We start from the raw sequence: 20,442 nt of genomic DNA on the forward strand, positions 1-20,442 counted from the left end.
ATTCTACATCAGTTTTCTTTGGCTTAAAAGTTATGGAGTAAAACATTCTTAGCAAATATTTCTTTATATTATTTTGATACCTTTTTCATCCTTTGCTATTCTTACCTTTCATTCACAGAAAAATAATTTTTTTCCTACTTAGCTAATGTTCCACTGAATTATACTTTATAAGTTCATTTTGATGTACAGAGACAGATTTCCAGCTCCCATTCTGAATGTAATTGCTCTTTATATGATTTTGAAAAAGATATAAAATATTACTAGTCTTGAAGCCAATTGTATATTATTTCAACATTGACAAGACAAGAGTCAGTATCCTCCTTTTCATCTGAGGACAGCAGGCTAGGTTGGAAGTGAAGATACCATTTTGCCTTTTAGCATCTCAAGGCCACTTATAGACCTTCAGCATCTATAGACTTGAGTCCATGATTCTCTCTACCAAATGAAAGGGCTGATTTTTGTTGATCTTAGAACTGGATGTTTCTGTATCTTTTTCTTGATTAATATGAGCACATTTCACTGTGCAAGAATTTTAGTGATGCAGTCCCAACATTTGGCATTCCTCCTTTTTTCAGATGTGGAACATAAGATGCTTAGATAATAAAAGTTCCAAAGACTTTCATTGTTACCAAATTATTAGATAATTTGATTGCAGACACATGTACTAACATTTACAAACAGATTATTCTGTTTCTACTCCTCCACTCCACTCCATCCCATCCCACCCCATTCCATTTTTATTACTCTACTCTACTTTTTATCCTACTTTTTTGTATATAAGTGAAGATAGTAAACTGTAGGAGATGACCAGGCTGAGCCTGAGGAAGGGTGAAACGCATCATCAGTCATGAGTCTCTTGATACCCACAAGAGATCTAAGTCCAGCCCACCTTGAATTCCTGTGACTCTTCTACAGCCAACTTGCTTGGGCTGTTAGTAGTTCAGATTCTTGTAGAGAGCTAAAGCTTGCAATAGATCTTTATACCCATTTGAACTGCCTGGATCTCCCTGGTGCTTCACATAAACATACCTATTACTCCTGCCTCCTATATTCTCCACAATACAACCTGGTGAGATGGATTGGGTTGCAAGAGAATGATTGGCTCAAATCATCAACAAATAAGTATTTTTTAAAGTCCTCACAGTTAACATAGGGTTTTTTTTTATCTTTAATGCCACACACACACACAATCCCATAACATGTTGGCTCACCATTTTTCTTCACTCATCCTTTACATGGACAACATTGGATGCATAAATAAAGATGGATGCTACAGACCTGAGGTTTGGTGAGGTATCATTCCAAGCAGAGGGATGTTTACCGTTGGGTCAGCCATTATTCCTTTATCCAGAGAGCGCAAAGAGAGGAATTCATAAAAATATTCAGCCTGCATGAAAAGTGATGTATAAAAATATATAATAAATATATTTATTTTAATAATGTTGCTCTATTTTCTACTTGAGTCTTATTTTGATGAGAAAAATACAACTAGAAGTACAACTCTGTGAACTCAACATTGTGTCATTTTCTTCTGAATAAACAGAGAGAAGGTCCAATTACTCCATATTTTGCATGATTTTATGTGCTTTGATTATGTCTTTCTTTGGTTGCCTTTCTTCTACACCAGGCCTGCACAACTTGTAGAGGGAAATTAAAAATAATGGCAAGCCCCAAATAAATGGTTGGTGTCCCAATCATCTGTTTGGTGGTTAGTGGTGAGAATGCAGTGATGGACTGTCAGTATCAGTGGGGCTTGGAGGCATTGGAGATACCTCCATTGGAGATTGGAAGGGTGTCTTTAGGAATGGCAACATGGCAGATCCTTCCTGGTGGTGGAAACATTTGATGGCAGTGGATTTATTTTTTTAGTTGTGCAGGCCCATATGTTGTGCAGACTTATTCTAGACTAACGAATTTCAAACATTTGAGCTGTTTCTTGAGAAGGAAATGTTTAAGGCTCCTAATCATTTCATTTCGTTTCTTCTGCATTTCTTCTATTATATACTTTTAAAAATGTGGCTAACAAATTGTATCTAGTATCCCACAAATTGATCTACCAGAGATTTGCATAAGACTATTAAAATATTGACGGTTTCATTAGCAATCCTTTTCTGAATGTACCCTAACATGGAATTTGCCTTTTTTCACTCTATGTGTCTTTATACATCACTACATATATTTCTTTGGGCAATAAGAAATAGGTGAGGACTGTACCAATACATATATGTATAGCAGGGGATTGTTTCCCCATTTATACTTACTTAAAACTGAATCTCATGTATTATTTGGTTGATTATCCAGTTCAAAAGGGGCTCTATGGAGTTCTTTAATTAAACTGGTTTTTATCATTCTGAATAGTTTAGCTGCAAATTTGACTATCTCAGTATTTAAACCCTAGTTTAAGATAATTTATAAAAAAGCGGGAGAGGGTCATTTCCCTTACCTGGTTGCCTGCCCTCTGCTGTTTCTCAACAAATGTCTGTGTGCGTGTGTGTGAGAGAGAGACAGACAGAGAAAGAGCAACGGCAGAAAGGAAACCCTTTCAAACCGCGTTGCCTGCAATTCTTGTTACTCCCCTCTGTCGTTTCTCTTTCTCTCTCTGTCTCTCACACACACAGATATTTGATTGCTTAAAAGAGACATAAGCACATGCATCCCACAATCTTTCAGAATTGCCTGCCTTTTCATCTTTTCTCAAGCAGCATCAGCCAGGTAGAGTGGGGGAGCTGATTCCAACGGGCCACATGGCTTTCTGCTTCATCTCCAGAAACATCTCCAGGCACCCAGAGGGACAGAACTCCCGGCCCTCGGTGGATCAGCTGATCCGCAAGCTTGCAGTTAAGGAGCCAAGATGACTGGGAAAGAGAAGGGCTGCCTCCTGGGCTGGCCACGCCCACCCCTTCACTAGGTCTTATTTTGGGGGTAGGCCTTATATTAGGCCTACCCCAAAAAATCAGGGGAGGGCTTACTTTTGGGGTAGATTCAGGGGTGAAATGCTCCTGGTTCGGACCAGATTGCTCAATCTGGTAGTGATGGAGGCGGGTAGTTTCAAGAACCAGTAGCAAAAATCCTTGCCCCCCCCACATGCCCAGCTGAGCCGCACAATCATCAGAGGCTTTTTTTTTTTTTACTTTTAAAGGCATTTTTTTCTACAACCTCTTCGGCCAAAAAATGCTTTTAAAAGTAAAAAGAAAAAGCCTCTGATGATCGTGCGGCTCAGCTGGGATCGTCAAAGGCATTTAAAAGAAAAAAAAGGTTTTTTTCTTTTAAATGCCTCTGACGATCCAAGCTGAGTTGCCTGATCGGCAGAACCATTAAAAATGGTTTTAAAAGTATATATATAAAAAAAAATTGGCCACGCCCACCCAGTCACATTACCCCCACCATCACCAAGCCACGCCCACAGAACTGGTAGTAACAAATTTTAGATTTCACCACTGGGTAGATTGTATTTTGGGGGAAACATGGTAGGGATCTACATTATTGATTCCTTTTCTTTTTTAACAAGTTGTAGTCTGTAAAATAATAACTTATTCCATAAATGCCAAGTTTATTCATGAGTCCTCAATAAGTAGTTTCATCAAAGGCTTTTTGGAAATCCAAATATACAGTGTCAACAGGGTTACCCTCCATCCACATGCCTGTTAGCTGTCTCAAAAAACTCCCCAAAATTGTGAAAATTATCAACTTTTACTTATTTATGATGTCTCACTCCAGGAGAGAAAGAAAACATGACATTATTTTTCTTCCTGTGGTATAATTAAAGAGAATTCTGGATCTTGGAGAAAGAAAGGAAAAAAACCTTTGAAATCATTTGTAAAACATGTTTTCAAATACCATCACTGCTAATTAAGGATTACACTAAAACATTTTACTGTGTCAATAATAAGGCTTTCCTGATGTGATGAAAGAAGAGTTCACAACCTATGGTTAAAGTAATTGATCTCTTTGAATTTTAGAAAACATCCGTAGACTCTACAAGCTGCTTTTGGCCATACTTGAAAAGTAGTGAGCCATTCTCCTTATAGCTTAGAAAATGGCTTTGAAGTTTGGGACACAATTCTTCTAGCACATCATTTCCACCAGAATTTCCACTGCTAAGTGATAAAGTCATGTGATCATCATGTGATCTCATTGCTTAACGATGGCAATCCCTACAGCCCAGTTGCCAATATTAAGTAAGGCTTGTGGGTCTTTAAGCAAGCACCTCCTTGCAACTTCCTGCTGGTTTCCAACAACCAAAATAAGTGGGGAAGTCAGCAGAAGATTGCAAGTCCCAGATAGCTTGCAAGAAGACTGGCAGGCAGAAGACTGGCTGCTACTAGGTGGTGGAGGCAGTGAAGGGCTGTGCAAGGGGCCAGAGTTACAGTGCAAGCCTAGTGAGGCTTGGGATAGCAGCTGCCAGGTGGGAGAGGGTGTATGACACAGCACAAATGGCAGAAAGGCATGGTGTGAGCATGATGAAGCTTGGGATGGCTACTGCCAGATGAGAGATGCAAATATGGGAGGGCTCATGGTGATTGCTGCTGCTGGGGGAAGGGTGCACAAAGGTCTTTGAGTGGCCAGGGATGTGTGGTGTGAGCACCAGCAAGGTTCTGAGAGGGTGTGTGGGTGGGAAAGACATATTGGCACAACTTGTGGCAAATCACGATCATGTGACTGCAGGATGCTGCCACCATTGTATGTGCAAACTGGTTACCAAGTGGCCAGATCACAATCACCTGACCATGAGGGAGCTGGGATGACATAATTCATTCATTCATCATTCATTCAGTGTTGTAACTTCAAACTAGTTGAACCACCTATACTTTTAAACAATGAAATGTATACGCTGAATTTTAATCTGCCATTACAATTGTCAATTTGACAACTGATTAAAAATCCTTAGAAAAGCGACTTCCGGTTTGCTTCTCGTTGCTGCCAGACAGTCCCTTGGGACCGCCAGCCCCATTGCCTGTAAAGAGCCGCCTTTACAACGGAAAGGTGGCTCGAAAAACTCCATTTCCATGAGGAAATGCGAGATAGAGCCGGCGAGGGTAGGTAGAACTCTCTGCGAAGCCCCAAAAGTTTTTTTTTACTTTTGGGGACGAAGCAGATGAGGCTCCCTAATTCCCCCGCCGCCGCTCCGGGCTTTGGGAGATCTCTGCCTTTTTGCAGAGCCAAGCGATGAGAACAAACTTATTAAAGAAAATTAGCAGATGAATCAAAGAGGATGAGATCTGGACCTGTGACCCTGAATCGCAAGTATTTTTATTTATTTAAAAAAAAAAGTTACTGAAGAAGGAAAAAAGAATTTTAAAAATGGCGACTGCCGAGGCTTGATAAGGGGCTGAAAGGGAAAGTCCTTCCGTTTCTTAATAAGCTACAAAGTAGCGGAATAAACACTGCTGGCTACAACTGAAGAAAAGTTCTACTTTTATGTCTTCTTTTTCCTAGAGATCTGATATTGATCTTGTCTGGATGGAAGCTTTTTTTCTCTTTCTTTGCTTTTCTTTTCTTTTTTAAGAGAGTTTGTCTGTGTGGAAATATGGCGTTTAGACTTACAAAGCCAGACAAAGAAGCAGCGGGGGGGGGATTCCCCCATTTATAAACTACATGAACAAGTTCTAAACTTACAGACTCAGAAACCTGATTTTAATATAGTTGAATTTCTCCTGGAGGAGATTGTAAGAAGGGATGAGATTGTGAATCAGAACTTTGAAAAATTTAAGCAGGAAATTAAAGAAATGGTGCAATTAAAGTTTGATACTTTGCAACGAAAGATTGTAAAAGTGACTAATGGTTTTACAGAAATTGTTATGAAGTTGGGTACAAATATTGATTTATTAGAGTCTAAAATGGAGGAAATTGAGGATAATTTGGACAATAAAATACAAAGAACTGGACTTCCGGGTTGGCTCCGCAGCACCATTGACGGTCTTTTTAGACCGCCGCCCGCGTGATTCCGTTGAGCCATTCTGACAGCGTTAATCAGCTGTCAAACGGCTTGAAAATCTCCCCTTCGGGAAAAGAAGGGGAGGAGAGCAGGTGGGTGAGGGTAGAGCTCCCTGAAAACCCCTGGATTAATTCCAGGGGTTAGGAGGGTGAGAGCTCCCCGTTCAGCCCACTGAAGCTCCAGATCCGGGGGGACTCTGTTTTTTTTTACAGAGCTAGGTGTTGCGTCCAATTTCTGCTGTCAAACAGAAGATTAAATGATTTCAAAAAAGCAGGCGGAACAGAAGCAGGAGGACAAGCTTTTTGCAAGTATAACACTTAACTCCGGGGATACAATGTTTCTAATTGGATTTTCTGAGCTGGAAGTTAAGATGGCGTTTCTTTGTTGCGATTTTAAAAGGGAAAGTTAGAAAAAGTTTTTGCTAATAGACTCGTGCTCAGAGACTGGCTTTAAGTTGCTGGAATAGATTTTGAAGAGCTGTTTGGGAAAAGATTGTTTATAAAGAAATTGCTGAATGCTGCTCAAAAGGATGGCTCTGACTTTATGATTTTATGGTTGTGGGAAGAAAGAAAATTTCTTTAAAATAAAATGGCTTCTAAGAAAGGAGATCTTGAAAGTGCTGGATGCTATTTGGAGGTGTCAGAAACGAAACAGTTGTCTGATTTACAGAGTTGTAAGGATTTTGATGCAGAACTTACAGAATTTATAAAAGAAGCCATGAATAATCATACTGCAGCTATAAGTAACCAAATAGCAATTCTTAAAGGGATAACAACAGAAATGACTGAGGAAATCAAAACAACTACGGAGCATGATGACAACTCAGGAGATATTGCAGCAGAGAGGGTGGAAGAATTTTCTCAAGAATTTTCGAGCTTACTCTCTGCTCTTTTCGGAAAAATTGATAGAATCCTTCAAAATTATGACTTGGTTTGGAAAAAAGTAGTAAATGACCAGACTTTCGAAGTTTCAGAAGATGAAGGAGACTTGTCAGTGGCATCTATACATTTAATAGAAAAGAAACAATTGAACTTTTCTTCACAAACTCTTGACAAACTTTGGTTTTACAGACGAAGGAATGAACTGATTTATATAAGCATGAAGAGGCGATTTGGGGGCTCTAAATCAGAGGAAACTTTTTTAAAAAGGGGACAATTTTTGCAGTTATATCAACCTCAAATTAAAATGAAAAACCTCCTCAAAATAGAAGTAGGAGGGATGCAGAAAGATTGGAAAAAATATAAAAAGAAAGCAAGAATGGAAGATTAACCTTTTCTTTTGGCTTTGTAGTTGTTCTACTCATGGTTAAAAATGATTATGTTGTAGGTATTATAACTACTGAGGGGGGAAAAAGTATAAAGTTAAATATTGATTTTTAAATATGATGTACTAATGGTTGATTAATCCTTTTTGGTTTTTTTAGTTTATGTATTAATGGTTAATTATGTTGTTGATTATCTTTTAAATTTTAAAAAATTGGAGGGAGGAATAATGAAGGGGGGAAATTTAGAAACTTAAAAAATGTAGAAATTTAATTAGTGAATATCTAAGGTTTATTTTTTGTTATGAGATTTCAAAATAAGAAACCAAGAATGGAAGATTAATTTTTTTTTTTTTTTGGCTTTGCAGTTGTTCTATTCATGGTTTAAATTGATTATGTTTTAGGTGTTATAACTACTGAGGGGGAAAAAGTATAAAGTTGAATATTGATTTTTAAATATGATGTATTAATGGTTGATTAATCTTTTTTGGTTTTCTAGTTAATGTACTAATGGTTAATTATAAAAATGTAGAAATTTAATTAGTGAATATCTAAGGTTTATTTTTTGTTATGAGATTTCAAAATATCTGAACTTTGAGAAAAGTAGGAGGGGGAAAAATGTTTTTAGGTTTGAATGTTTAAGATTTGTTAATGGTTTTAAAATTCTTAGAGTTATTGGATTACATGTTACTTTGTGTTTATATAAAGGGAGGTTGATGAAATTGTAAAAGGGGAGTTAAGGGGTCTTGGGAGTTATTAAATCTTGCAGTTAGCTAGTTTATTTTAGCGAATGTTTGGTGAAATCTATGCCCTGTTTTTGTTCTGGGAAGTCGGGGGTGGGGGGTGGTGAGGAGGGGTTGAAGATTGAGTTTACCAAATTGATTTTTTTTTCTTTTTTTCTGATGATAGTATGAATGATTGTTTATATTGTATACTTGTTTGATCAGAAAATAAAAACTTTTTTATTAAAAAAAAAATACAAAGAACTGAAAATGATTTGATAAACACTCAAGATAATAGTTTAGAAGAAAAACTTAAAATGGAAGCTGATCATAAGACTTGTAATGCAGAAAATATGCAACAACGGATTGAAAAAGAAGTTTTAATGATGCAATATAATCTCACAGAATATGCAATTAGACTGAGAGGATTACAGGAGAACAACAGAGATGACTTAAGGAAAATATCTTCTGAAATTCTGGCTGGGATCTTAAAGGTTCATCCTGAGGAAGTATTTTGTAGAATTGACAGAGTTTATAGAATAAATTCCTGGATTGCAAAGCAAAGGCAACTGCCTAGAGATGTGGTGATTTATTTTACAGATAAAGAAATAAGAAATAATATTGTGCAAAAATCTTTTAATTCTACTTTGCAATTGTTTGGAAGAAAGATTTGGATATATAAAGAGTTACCGCCTAAGATGTTATTGGAGAGAAAGAAATTTGGTTTTCTGGTGACTGAGCTTAAAAAATGAAATATTTTATTCAGGTGGGATGCGCCAGTTAGTATAATATTGAGATATCAAGGAGAAAGATACCAATTAAGTACTGTTGAAAAAGCGGAAGAATTTTACCAAAAAATTTCGAAAATGAGTACAACATCTTTAAGCACAACACAAGATAAGCAGAAGGAGTTGGTAATAAAGGAAGAACATCGAGCTACAGAGGCTTTTGTAGATGAATCGCCTTTGGATTCTTTAGACACCTCAGCTGGATTATCTATAAATAAGAGAGATGTGGTATCGGATTCTAACGTGATGATTCATCAAGTCACAGACAAGCATGGAAATCAATTAGTTGATACACAACTTATAGAAAAGAAATATGAGTCACAAAAGCAAAACCAACAAGATCAAGTTATAAATCAGAATGAAAATCGATCAGTCGATATACAACTTGTAGAAAGGAGATTAGGATGGAGACCAAACCCACAAAAAGTCAAGAAAAAAAGAAATAGATCTCGCAAAAACAAAAATTTCTAAATTAGGCAACAGTGAAGCCAGTTATTTAAAAGATGACTGAATACATGAAAAGATAGTCGAGGCGAAGTATTGGTTAACATTATCCTGAGGAGAGTGACAGACTTCTGCAATGCTGCAATTTTGGGATGTGAAAAGGGCCTTAAATTGTTGGATTGGAATTATCTATTTTGGACGCTTTTTTGATAAATATATTATGTTTATGCTGAGCTACATGGCAAGAGAGCTATGCTGGGGCATGCAGAAGATCTGGTTGTTACCCCATTAGGATGGTGGGAATTAATAATCCTGAAGAAATCCACTATTACAGATATTATATGGAATACAATTATAATGTCACTCGGGTGGTTGTTTTCTTTCTTTACATACATGAAGATATTTATTACTGATGGGGGCAGATGATAACTGAGGATTTTGAATATTCTGCTGCAATCAGGATGTTACGTTACCCTAATATGGGTGATGGAGTTACTAATCCAGTGGAAAGACATCAAGAAGACATTATATGGATTAATAAATTTAAAGTTATTGATTTTATCTATATAAGGGAATATTTTTTTAGTAGGGTGGGCAGAAGAATAAAGATATTAAGAATTGTAATGTATGGTTATCTTGTAGGAAAGTGGGTGGAGACAGGCTAGTTTATTGACTGTTTAGTTTAAGAAAAGGGATGTTTAAGAGATATATCTATGGGAGTGGAGGAAATGGATAGACTATGAGTTGAACAAATGTTAAATTAGGATTTATTGTATAGTTTTGTAGTGGAAGGCTGCTTTGAAATGTTATATTAATATACACAAAAGATTAAATGTTAAATTAGGATTTATTATATAGTCTTAAAGTGGAAGGTTGTTTTGAAATGTTATATTAATACAGATATATGTATGGGGGAGGAGAAAAAGGGCAGATTATTGCTAAATTGGGAGTTATAATAATATTACTATACTAAATTAGAAGTTATTATACAATGTTATAGTAGAATGTTATTTTGAAATGTATAGTAAAAGGGGGATGTAATAATACTATTAGAAAGAAAAGGGTCAGTATTAGGGGGATGGAATAAGGGGATGGTAAAGTATTATATAATCTGTTGTGAATCTGGATTTTACTTTGTAGAAGTCACAGGGGGAGGGGTGGTGAGGGGGGTTAGGGAAGAGGGGAGGGGAGAAAAAAAAGGGGGGGAAATTTGTATTTGAAAAACTTTTTCAATAAAAAAAAATCCTTAGAAAAGGAACAAAGAGAGAAACACATGAGAATCTACTTGTTTGATATTTACATTCTGTGAATTTTATGTTGCTATCTGACAAAATTACAATATTTGGAAACTGAATTGTCTAATAGTCCTGCTGTGCATATTTAAAAAGACAAATAGCAAAATATTTTTATTAAATGATTGAGCAATATTGCCTGATGAGAAATACATTTTTGCTCCACTGGATACAATTTCTATCTATCTGTTCAGTTTATCTCACCTTTCTCCCACTTCATCAAATTACTGAGAACTACTGAGAAAAGAAGAGACACTGTTTGCATGCAATAAATTCATGCACCATAGTAATGGATTATATACTGTTTGGTTTCTTCTAGGATTTTTTTCTCTAGCATTTAAGTGTTTTATTAGTGCAGTATAACAACTAGAAGATATGATGAACTCCAATCAAAAATATATTACTAATATATTCAAAAGGAATATATAAAATAGTAATTAAGTGAGTGACAGTTCAAGAATCTAAAAATGTATCTATAAAGTATTAATAAATTAATTAACCAGCTCAATTTTTAGCATATTATATCTATTACACCATTTAATGCAGAGACACTGTATGAGGGAGATGGGTAGTTTCTAAATATGATAATAAATACATGTTATTTCAGGTCAATGATATTTATATAATATACTTACATTCTTAATACTTTATTTAGAGTAATGCATTAGAGTAATAAATATAGATAAGAAGAAAAAATAGATATTCTACAACTCTGGTTCCTTATAATTTAGTATACTATCTACCGGTATATGAAAAGATAGACCCATAGAAACTTTGGACTATTCCTCATTAAGTCAAATTTTAGCATGCCATGCAGTTTCTAGTAATCTATGCACAGTACTCGGTCCATTTATGTCAAGCTTACTCTATCACTAAGCACTGCCTTGAAAATTTCAAAGTAAAGCACTGGCTGGTTCCCTTTCATCCAGTTTGCTTTCTCTGCCAAGTGCTTAAAAATAAAAGAAGTGTACTAATTAAATTCATCAGGCCAAAAAGGAAAATAAGCTTGATGTAACGAGATGCTAAAGTCACTTTAGCCCGGAAAGCTTTGTTTCCCTGTGGGCTCAGATGTGTGGGGAAGAATTCTGAGTTACAGTCCAACAGGATCTTACTTGAGAGTCATCAGCAGAAAATAAACATTGACTCAACATCACACTCAGGAATCTCTCCATGTGCAAAGAAAAAACTGCTTTCTTTCTTTAAGCCGCTGCTGGTTTATGAGCAAAATTGTGTCAACAGCAGACTATAACTTGTTTTTAATTTACTCTTACAATCATGCCTTATCTTTTATAACCCATTAAATCTTTATATAAAACAAAATCTCTGATTGGTCAAAACATTTGCCACCCTTAATGCTCACTAGTTATTTGTCACAGATCATGCAATACTGTAGTCGTAAGGAGTTGTTCCATCAGGATAAGACTGAGGAACACAAATCTTGGATCCATCAGGAAGAGAACCCCAAAGGATAGCCATACAATACTTACAAGTAGGCTGAATATTATGCTTGACTATTCAAATAGTTAAGATAATTACGTTAATAAGCTAAAGTACAGGTAATTCTCAACTTATGACAGACCACTTAATGACTGTTTGCATTTACGATGCGGAGCACCTGGCATGCATCACATGACCACAGGAGGCATGACTATTTACAATGGCTGAGGTTGCTTTACAGATCATAAAACACTTGTTCTATGGCCCGTAAAGCAACCCCAGCCATCGTAAATGGCCATGCCTCACTTGATGCATGCCAGATGCTTGGCAACTAGTTATTTTTATGAATGGTTGCAGTATTCCAGGGTTACATGATCATGATTCACCATGTTTTTTGCCAGTTTTTGGCAAAAAAAATCTTTCCAAATGAATGAATTTGCACTTACAATTGCTGTATTTGTTTAACGACTGCCAGTCATGTGGACGCCTCAACTTATGACTGTAATGACTATGACCGGATTTCTGGTCCCAATTGTGGCTTTAAAGTAAACACACATTGGCCTAGAATAAGAAAGTATATTATATGGATGCAAACTAAGTTTAACAAATAATTGATATATTGTGACATGTGATAATAACCTCTGCATAATTATAATATACAAATAACAGTGGCTAGGGAGAAGTGATACTTTTATTATTGGATAATAAGACTAATGACATCTGTTCCCAGATAATTATTCTTCTAGTATCGGTAAGTGAAGTCTCCAGAAATCTTCTGACAACACTGAGGCAGCAAATCCCTCAGAGGTTTTATGCCAACAATTGGAATGACACAGGGGCTAACTCCCAAATAAATATTTTTAGAATGTAACAATTGGTTTGGATATTATAGGAACTATAAAATGTTCAGTATGTGCTTCTGATTTTAGCATGTGTTATAGTAAATATAAACTATCAGCTTTTATTAAGTTCCAGCCATTTTTATTCTGCAGTCTTTCAAATGTAAACTTGCTCTACAATGGAACTGGTATAGAATAGTAAAAGTGATGAAATCCTATCAAAAGCTATCGTAAGGTGGTTCTTTAACCAAATTTCACTTGAATGTTTGTAAACTGAAGGGTTTATTTAACTTTTATTCTACAAGTTTCACAATTTTGAAACAAGTTCCAAAATTTCCACTATACTCATAGGGAAAGCAAGAACAATGGTTTTCAATTGAGGGCAGAGGTGGTATTCAGAAGGTTCTGACCAGTTCTGGAGAACTGGTAGTGGAAATCTTGAGTAATTCGGAGAACCGGTAAATACCACCTCTGACTGGCCCCTCCCCCATCTATTCTCTGCCTCCTGAGTCCTAGCTGATCGGAAGAAAATGGGAATTTTGTAGTAACCTTCCCCTGGATTGGGGAGGGAATGGAGATTTTACAATATCCTTCCCCTGCCATGCCCACCAAGCCACATCCACCAAGCCATGCCATGCTACGCCCATCAAGCCATGCCCACAGAACCGGTAGTAAAAAAATTTGAATCCCACCACTGATTTAGGGCACCAGATACTTTTTTAAATTATTTGGATAATTACAATTTCTATAATGATTTGATTCCTGAGAATTCTGAAGTTGAATCCACAGATCATAAAGTTGCCATATAGTTGCCCACCCCATCATAGCCTGAGGGGGGGACCACCAAAAAAGGTCTTCTGCAATATGCCCCACAAAAAGAGAGAAAATGATGGCTCATCAGGGCAGCTGTAGAATCTCATTAGGGGAAATATTGTTTCAGGTTTCCTTTTGTGGCCATAGAAAGAAGTAATTCTTGATTATTGTAAATTTTCAAGAAGCTGGAAGAAGAGAAATTTTTTTCTGGGGACTATGCCAAAGACTATAACATTTTTAAGGAGATGTACATCTTTCTTTCAAAGCCATCTATAGTTCTATGGTGGTAGTAACTGATGAGAACCAGCCAAGCTGAACTCTGAGATTTTAATTAAAATTTACTTAATAATCTACTTTTTAAAATTGGATTGCTGTACACAACCCAAAGTCACCTTTTGTGAGATAGACAGCCATATACATTTGATAAATAAATAAATAAATGAATAAATAAATAAATAAATAAATAAATAAATAAATAAATAATATCTCTTTGAGTTCTTGAAACTCCACTTTTTTTAATTAGGAATTTACAAGTTTATGTTTTTATGATTAGGGAGGACAGCCTAATTAATTACTCAACTAACTCTGTTTTTCCTTTTGACTACTTAATAGCATTTTTTCCAAATTCAAAAAGACAAACTGGCTTTTTATTTATTTATTAAACTCAATTATATAGATAGCTATTTCACAATCAGCAACTCTGGAAGGCATTCAACAGAGATAAAACAGTTAATAAATACATTAAAAATACAAAAGCAAACTAAAGAAAATATTCCTTTTAAGAGGAATATGGGCAATTATAAGTTATATTTGGTTAATGTAGCAAGAATTTCTGAGCAAAGACAATACCTTGATTTTATTTTACTATTACTATTTTTTTTAAATGACCACACTTAATAAAACTATACCAATAATAATTTTATCGATCTGCAGACAATTTATTTTGATCTGTATACTTCTTGTTGTTGTTAGTTGCGAAGTCGTGTCCAACCCATCGCGACCCCATGGACAACTTTCCTCCAGGCCTTCCTGTCCTCTATCATCCCCTGGAGACCATTTAAACTCACACTGACTGCTTCAGTGACTCCATCCAGCCACCTCGTTCTCTGTCGTCCCCTTCTTCTTTTGCCCTCCAGTGAGTCCTTCCTTCTCATTAAGTGGCCAAAGTATTTCAGTTTCATCTTCAGGATCTGGCCTTCTAAAGAGCAGTCAGGGTTGATCTCCTCTAGGACTGACTGGTTTGATCGCCTTGCAGTCCAAAGGGCTCGCAGGAGTCTTCTCCAGCACCATAGTTCAAAGGCTTCAATTCTCAATGGGTCGGACACGACTTCGCAACTAACAACAACAACAATACTTCTACCCGGTTTCATACTAAGTGTCACATTTTTAGGCTTTTCTTATTTTTATGGAATTTTTATTTTCTGTAACCACAGGAGGGAGCTCCAACATAAGGAACGTCTAATCAAGCTTTTCAACTTTGAAATAAACATTAAGCCATTTAGACTAAAGAAATCTTTGGAATTGTAGTATAAAGAATAACAGAATATTATGAGTTTAATATATATTAGTAGGATGTAGCTTTAATGTCTGTTTTTCTTTAAAGTGTTTCTATATATGAGGACCCAGATTGTTGGGGGCAATATGCTGACTCTGTAAACCGCTTAGAGAGGGTTGTGAAAACACTATGAAGCGGTATATAAGTCTAAGTGCTATTGCAATTGCTATATGTTTTTTTAATTCTCATCTTGTATCATTTGGACATTTTATATTATGATATCTAGTCATCACTGGCTTTTTTCTCATCTAATATCTTTTAGCTATGTGCTTTTTTCTGGACTGTTCAGATAAGAGGAAATTTTGAGGGTAAAATCATTTTTAATCTATAAAAAATAAATGGAAAACTACAAACATTTTTGTTCTATAAAGAAACAAGGCAAATCTGAGAAGACCATCCCTAAAATAAACTAAAATAACAGAAGCAGCAATTGATTGTGATAAATTGGAACTCCAACAATCAATAATCAACTGATTCTTCAGTTATTTTATCACAAGTTAAAAACGTTCTCACAGGTGAATTGTATTCAGTGGAAAATAATATCAACTATTAATTGAACAGAAATTTTAAGCTTTGGGAGTTAAGTCTGATTCTTTTAAGGCTAACCTTAATGACAAATATGACAAATTAAGTTGCATTAGAACACCAGGAAAAAGAAATTAAAGATTTGCTGCCAGTCCTGCCCCCGTCTGCTCTCTCAGGAAAGTAAGACTCGTGACTCAATTTAGTTGAAGCAAAGGAACTTTTACTGAAAGAAACTGATTGCAGCATAGTCAGGCAGAATCTGGTGTTCCCACGCAAAATACAAAGCTATTCTTTCCAACTCCCAATCCCTCCTCTCATGACCAGTTCTCCAGCCAGCCAATGTGATGCTAGTATAATGTTTTGAGAAATGTGAAACTGATAAAATTCTATTCTCAGGGCAAAGAGCCTTGAAGATCCTGGTACAAGCCAGTTTGGTGATCTGGTCTTCTTCAGTTGTCACTTCCCCCTCCCATTTCCCACCGTTAGATACAGAGGTGTGAATTGCCCCAAATGCCTCCCTCTCCCTTCCCCTTTGATGGCAGGATCCCAGCAAGGTGCCACGCCGACTATGGAGATCCTGACATGCTGCCCCCCCTTGACAAGTATGTTAGTCCTGCAAAAGAAGAGAGAGAGAGAGAAAACAAGGAAAAGATCATTTTGGTTTGTCAGCGTATTGATTGTAGAAACATTTAAGGAATTTGGTGGCTTTAACATGTTTGAGATCCACCCACTCCATTTCAGAAGGGCGAAAGTCTTTACATGCCACCAGGTACTGGATCTTCCCACAGTGTTTGCAGGAATCCAGTGTGTCTTTGACTTCAAAATGTTGCTCCCCTTCAATCATGAAAGGCTCAGCCGGAGGTGGTCACATCAGGCCCAGGGGGAAGAGCATCTCAGGTTTCAGCAGATTTCTGTGGAAGATTGGGTGGATGCATCTGAGTGATTTGGGGAGTTCGAGTTCTACTGTGACTGCGTTAATCAAGTGTTTAATGGGAAAAGATCCCAGTTTTTTCTAGGGTTGCCTGGATTGCAAGTTCTTGGTAGATAAATACATCAGATCCCTTACATTAAAGGCTTTAGGCTTTGTGCATTTTTTGTCTGTTTGCTTTTTATAGGTGTCCTTTGCCTCTTCCAGTGATTTTCTATCCACTGGCCAGATGTTCTATAATTGGGTCACCTAGTCTGAGAGAGGTGACAGAGAGGGGTTGCCATGGGTAATTAAGGTATTGAGGCAAAGTCTTGGCCAGTGGCCACTTTGAATGGGGTGAAGCCTGTGCTGCTATGGATGGAATTATTATACACTACTTCAGCAAATGGGAAGAGCTCCATCCAAGTGTCTTGTTGATACTTTATATAACACCTAATGTACTCCTCTAGAACCCATTGTCCATTCACACCCCTCATTAGTTTAAGGGTGATGACTGGAGCTTAGCCCTGGGAGGTCCTCCAAGGTCCCCGAACCTCCTGCCAAAACTTTGAGATGAATTGCACTATGTGATTGGAGATTATTCCTTGTGGAGCCCCATGCAATCTATAGACATATTGAATGAAAAATTTAGCCAATGCATGGGCGGATGGGATCTTTTGGCAGGGTATGAAATGTACTTGTTTGGAGAATAGAACCATTACAACCCAGAGCACCATATTTCCTGACCTCTCAGGAAGTTCTACAATGAAGTCCACGGAGATTTCTTTCTAGATTAGATTCTGCTATTGTTTGAAGGAGCCCTGGTGTTTTCTCTTGCCGTCTGGCTGAGGCACATACTGGGCAGCTTGCTATGTGCCCTTCAATGTCCTTTTTCAGTGATGGCCATCAAAACTGTCATTTGACCAAATAAGAGTGTTTTTACGAACCCGAAATGTCCCACAATTTTAGAGTCATGGCTTTTCTCTAAAATTAACAGTCTCTGACTTTTCGGAATGTACAGTTTAACTCCCACCCACGCCAAACCATCTCTCATGGTGCACTCATCCTTATGTTTCTGAAACCATTCATCTCCTTCCTGGGCTCCTTTTAAGGTGGCTTCAATGCATTCTGCTTTTGCTTTCGTTTGTGCCTTGGTGGTTACTGGTGCCGCTAGTTGGTGGGAAGGGATGATTGGTCTGATTATTTCTGGCTTAGAGCTATTATACTGAGTCATTCTAGATAGTGTGTTAGCTAGGAGGTTTTTCAGGAGGTATTTCAGAGTGAAATTGAAGTGATTAAAGTATTGTGCCCATGAGGGCGACAGCTTTTGGGGGAGGTTTAGGGCCTATAGATTTTTGTGTTCTGTCCAAACCTTGAAAGGAGTCTTGGCCTCCTCCAGGAAGTGTCTCCATGTAAGCAATGCCCACTGCACTGCATATACCTTTTTCCCAAACGACAAGTTCATGATGGGAAGGGCAATTTGTGTGAACGAGGAGAAGTATTGCCGATAGAAGTTTGTAAATCCCCAAAAGCTCTGCAGTTGTTCCCTAGTGTGGGGTGAAGCCCAGTCCAGTACCACACGGACTTTCTCTGGGTCCATTTCTATCCCTTTGTGGGATATGTAGTAACGTAAGTAGTCAATTTTGCTTTGATGGAACTCACATTTAGAAAGTTTAGCATATAGTTGGGCAGCTTGGAGTTTCTTTAGTACTGCCCAGACCAGCCTGACATGCTCCACCATAGTTTCAGTATAGATTAAGATGTCATCTAAATATACTAATGCCCCTTTGTATAAATGTTCATGCAACACTTCATTTATCTGTTGTATGAAGACTGCAGGGGCTCCTTGCAGTCCAAGCAGCAGGACTCTAAACTGGAAACATCCTAAGGGGCAGTTGAATGCTGTTTTCCACTCATCTCCCTCTTTGATCCTAACTCAGTAATATGTTTCGTGCAGATCTAGCTTTGTGAAGGTTTTTCCCTTTGCCAGATGGGCCAGCATGTCTTTCATTATTTTCTCTGCAGATAGCGTTTAACCCTCTATAGGCCACACATAGATGAAATGACCCATCTTTCTTTTCTCGGAACTGAACCAGGGTAGCTACCTGGGGTCAGACTAGTTGGATGAACCCTTGTTCTAGATTTTTATCAATGAAGATCTGTAACTCATCCAGTTCCTTCTGGATCATTGTGTATAGCTTGAGTTTCAGTAATTTGGCCCCTGGTAGGATATCTATGGAACAGTCAGTGGGCCAGTGGGGGTAGGAGTGCGTCTGACCCCTTTTTGCTAAATACATCACATAGATCTTGGTACTCTTTGGGGATTAGTAGGTTTGCCTCCTTCTGTTCCTGGGATGCAGCTCCCATCTCCTGTCAGGGTTCCTAGACCCCCTGGTCCCTCCTCTGATTTTTCCCTAGGCTTGTTCATCATATTTTTTAATAGCCCCCTCTTCCAGTTCACATAAGAGTTCAATTTCAGCAGCCACACTAGTCCGAGCACCAGTCTCTCCATGCCAGGGGCCACTATAAAGCTCAGAGTCTAGGTATGTGCCCCCATCCGCAACTCCACGGTGATATACGTTGCTGAGATCCCCCTGCTACAGAATCATCCAGCTGGCAGAAAGCCACTGGCACCCTAAGCTGCTTAAGTCTGATCCCTAGTTTCTTAACTAGGGCACATACCAAGGGCACATACCTAGCTTCTCAACTAGGGCACATTGACCAGACATCTGGTGCAACCTGAGTCCAGCAGGGCTGGCAAGCTTGCTTTGAGTCCCAAGGATTGGACCATTAGTTCTATTGGAATGGTCACTGGGGTGATGAGGCCACTTACCAGGAGGTCATCATCAGAGTTGGTCTTGGTTCCCCCAGAGCCCTCTGCTGGCTTGGTCGGCATTCCATTGCCCCTCCTGGGGATGGGGAGAACTCTATGACTTGTACTCCTTCCAGGGCTGTTTCCTGGGTCCATGACTGTGGATTGGTGGGTTCCTTTGCAGACCCAGGGGTTCATTTTTTTGCTGGGTGGCCTTGCAGGAAGGTTTTGATGTGGTCCCTGGCCTTGCAATCAGCCAGGGGATCTTCGAGCAGCTTGCGGAGGATTGCTATGAAGTGGTTGAGACTTCTCAGCTCCATTGAATTGTCATTGTGGAGAATCACCATCCACTGGGCAGCTGGCCCCTCCAGGACCATGGTAATGCATCTCACCTTGGCCTCTTTGGTGGATATTTCTGAGCCATACTCAACCATATAGGTCCAGACCTGGACCAGGAAGAATCCCAGTTTCTGGGGGTCTCCATTAGACTTTACACCCAGGGCGAGTGTCTTGTGGGCTCTCCTCCCCCCCCCCCCGAGGCTGGTCCCACAAGTGCTCCCTGCCAGGCAGCCATCTCTGGTGCTGGGGTGGTGGTAGCTGCTGCATTGGGATTGAATGTTCCATCGCATCAGGTGCACATCAGGTTGCCCTAGCCGAAACAGGATTTTGTGCACTTTGAGGTTCTCAAAGGCCCTCACATGACCTTTATGGCTTGTTCCATCATCCAGTCTGCCCAGTCGCTCTCTCCACACTCATCACTTTCTTCCTCCAGCCCTTCCAGCTCAGCTAGCTTTCCGCGTCGGTGGCTGCTTCTGCTGCCATGGGTAAATGTCACCCCTTGGGGTTTCTTTTTCCACTCTTCTTTTCTTCCTCCAGCCATTTGTATATATCCAGTCCTCCCAGAGGTGATCTCATAGATGCCTCTCCCCAGGCTTCAATTTCTTCTTGTTCACTCCCTTGAGTTGACATTATATGCACGGTCCCCATGGTAAAGGTAAAACTAGGTTGACCAAAATTGCAGATTCTGCCTAATGTCAGACCTGCCCCGGTCTGCTCTCAGGATAGTAAGACTCGTGACTCAGTTTAGTTGAAGCAAAGGAACTTTTACTGAA

The 20,442-nt window shown here is 38.4% G+C and overlaps 1 protein-coding gene across 1 annotated transcript in view; it reads right to left on the bottom strand.

The window, feature by feature from the left end:
* Window positions 1-20,442, bottom strand: part of WIF1 (WNT inhibitory factor 1) — a 53,863-nt gene that overhangs the window by 20,072 nt on the left and 13,349 nt on the right. Inside the window, exon 3 of the mRNA XM_070947222.1 lies at window positions 1,279-1,387. Coding sequence (XP_070803323.1) covers window positions 1,279-1,387 — 109 coding nt within the window. The remainder of the gene's footprint in view (window positions 1-1,278; window positions 1,388-20,442) is intronic.

This window comes from Pituophis catenifer, unplaced genomic scaffold (genome assembly GCF_029215685.1).
Source record: "Pituophis catenifer annectens isolate HBS135680 unplaced genomic scaffold, rPitCat1.0.hap2 SCAF_7, whole genome shotgun sequence".
NCBI lineage: Eukaryota > Metazoa > Chordata > Lepidosauria > Squamata > Colubridae > Pituophis > Pituophis catenifer.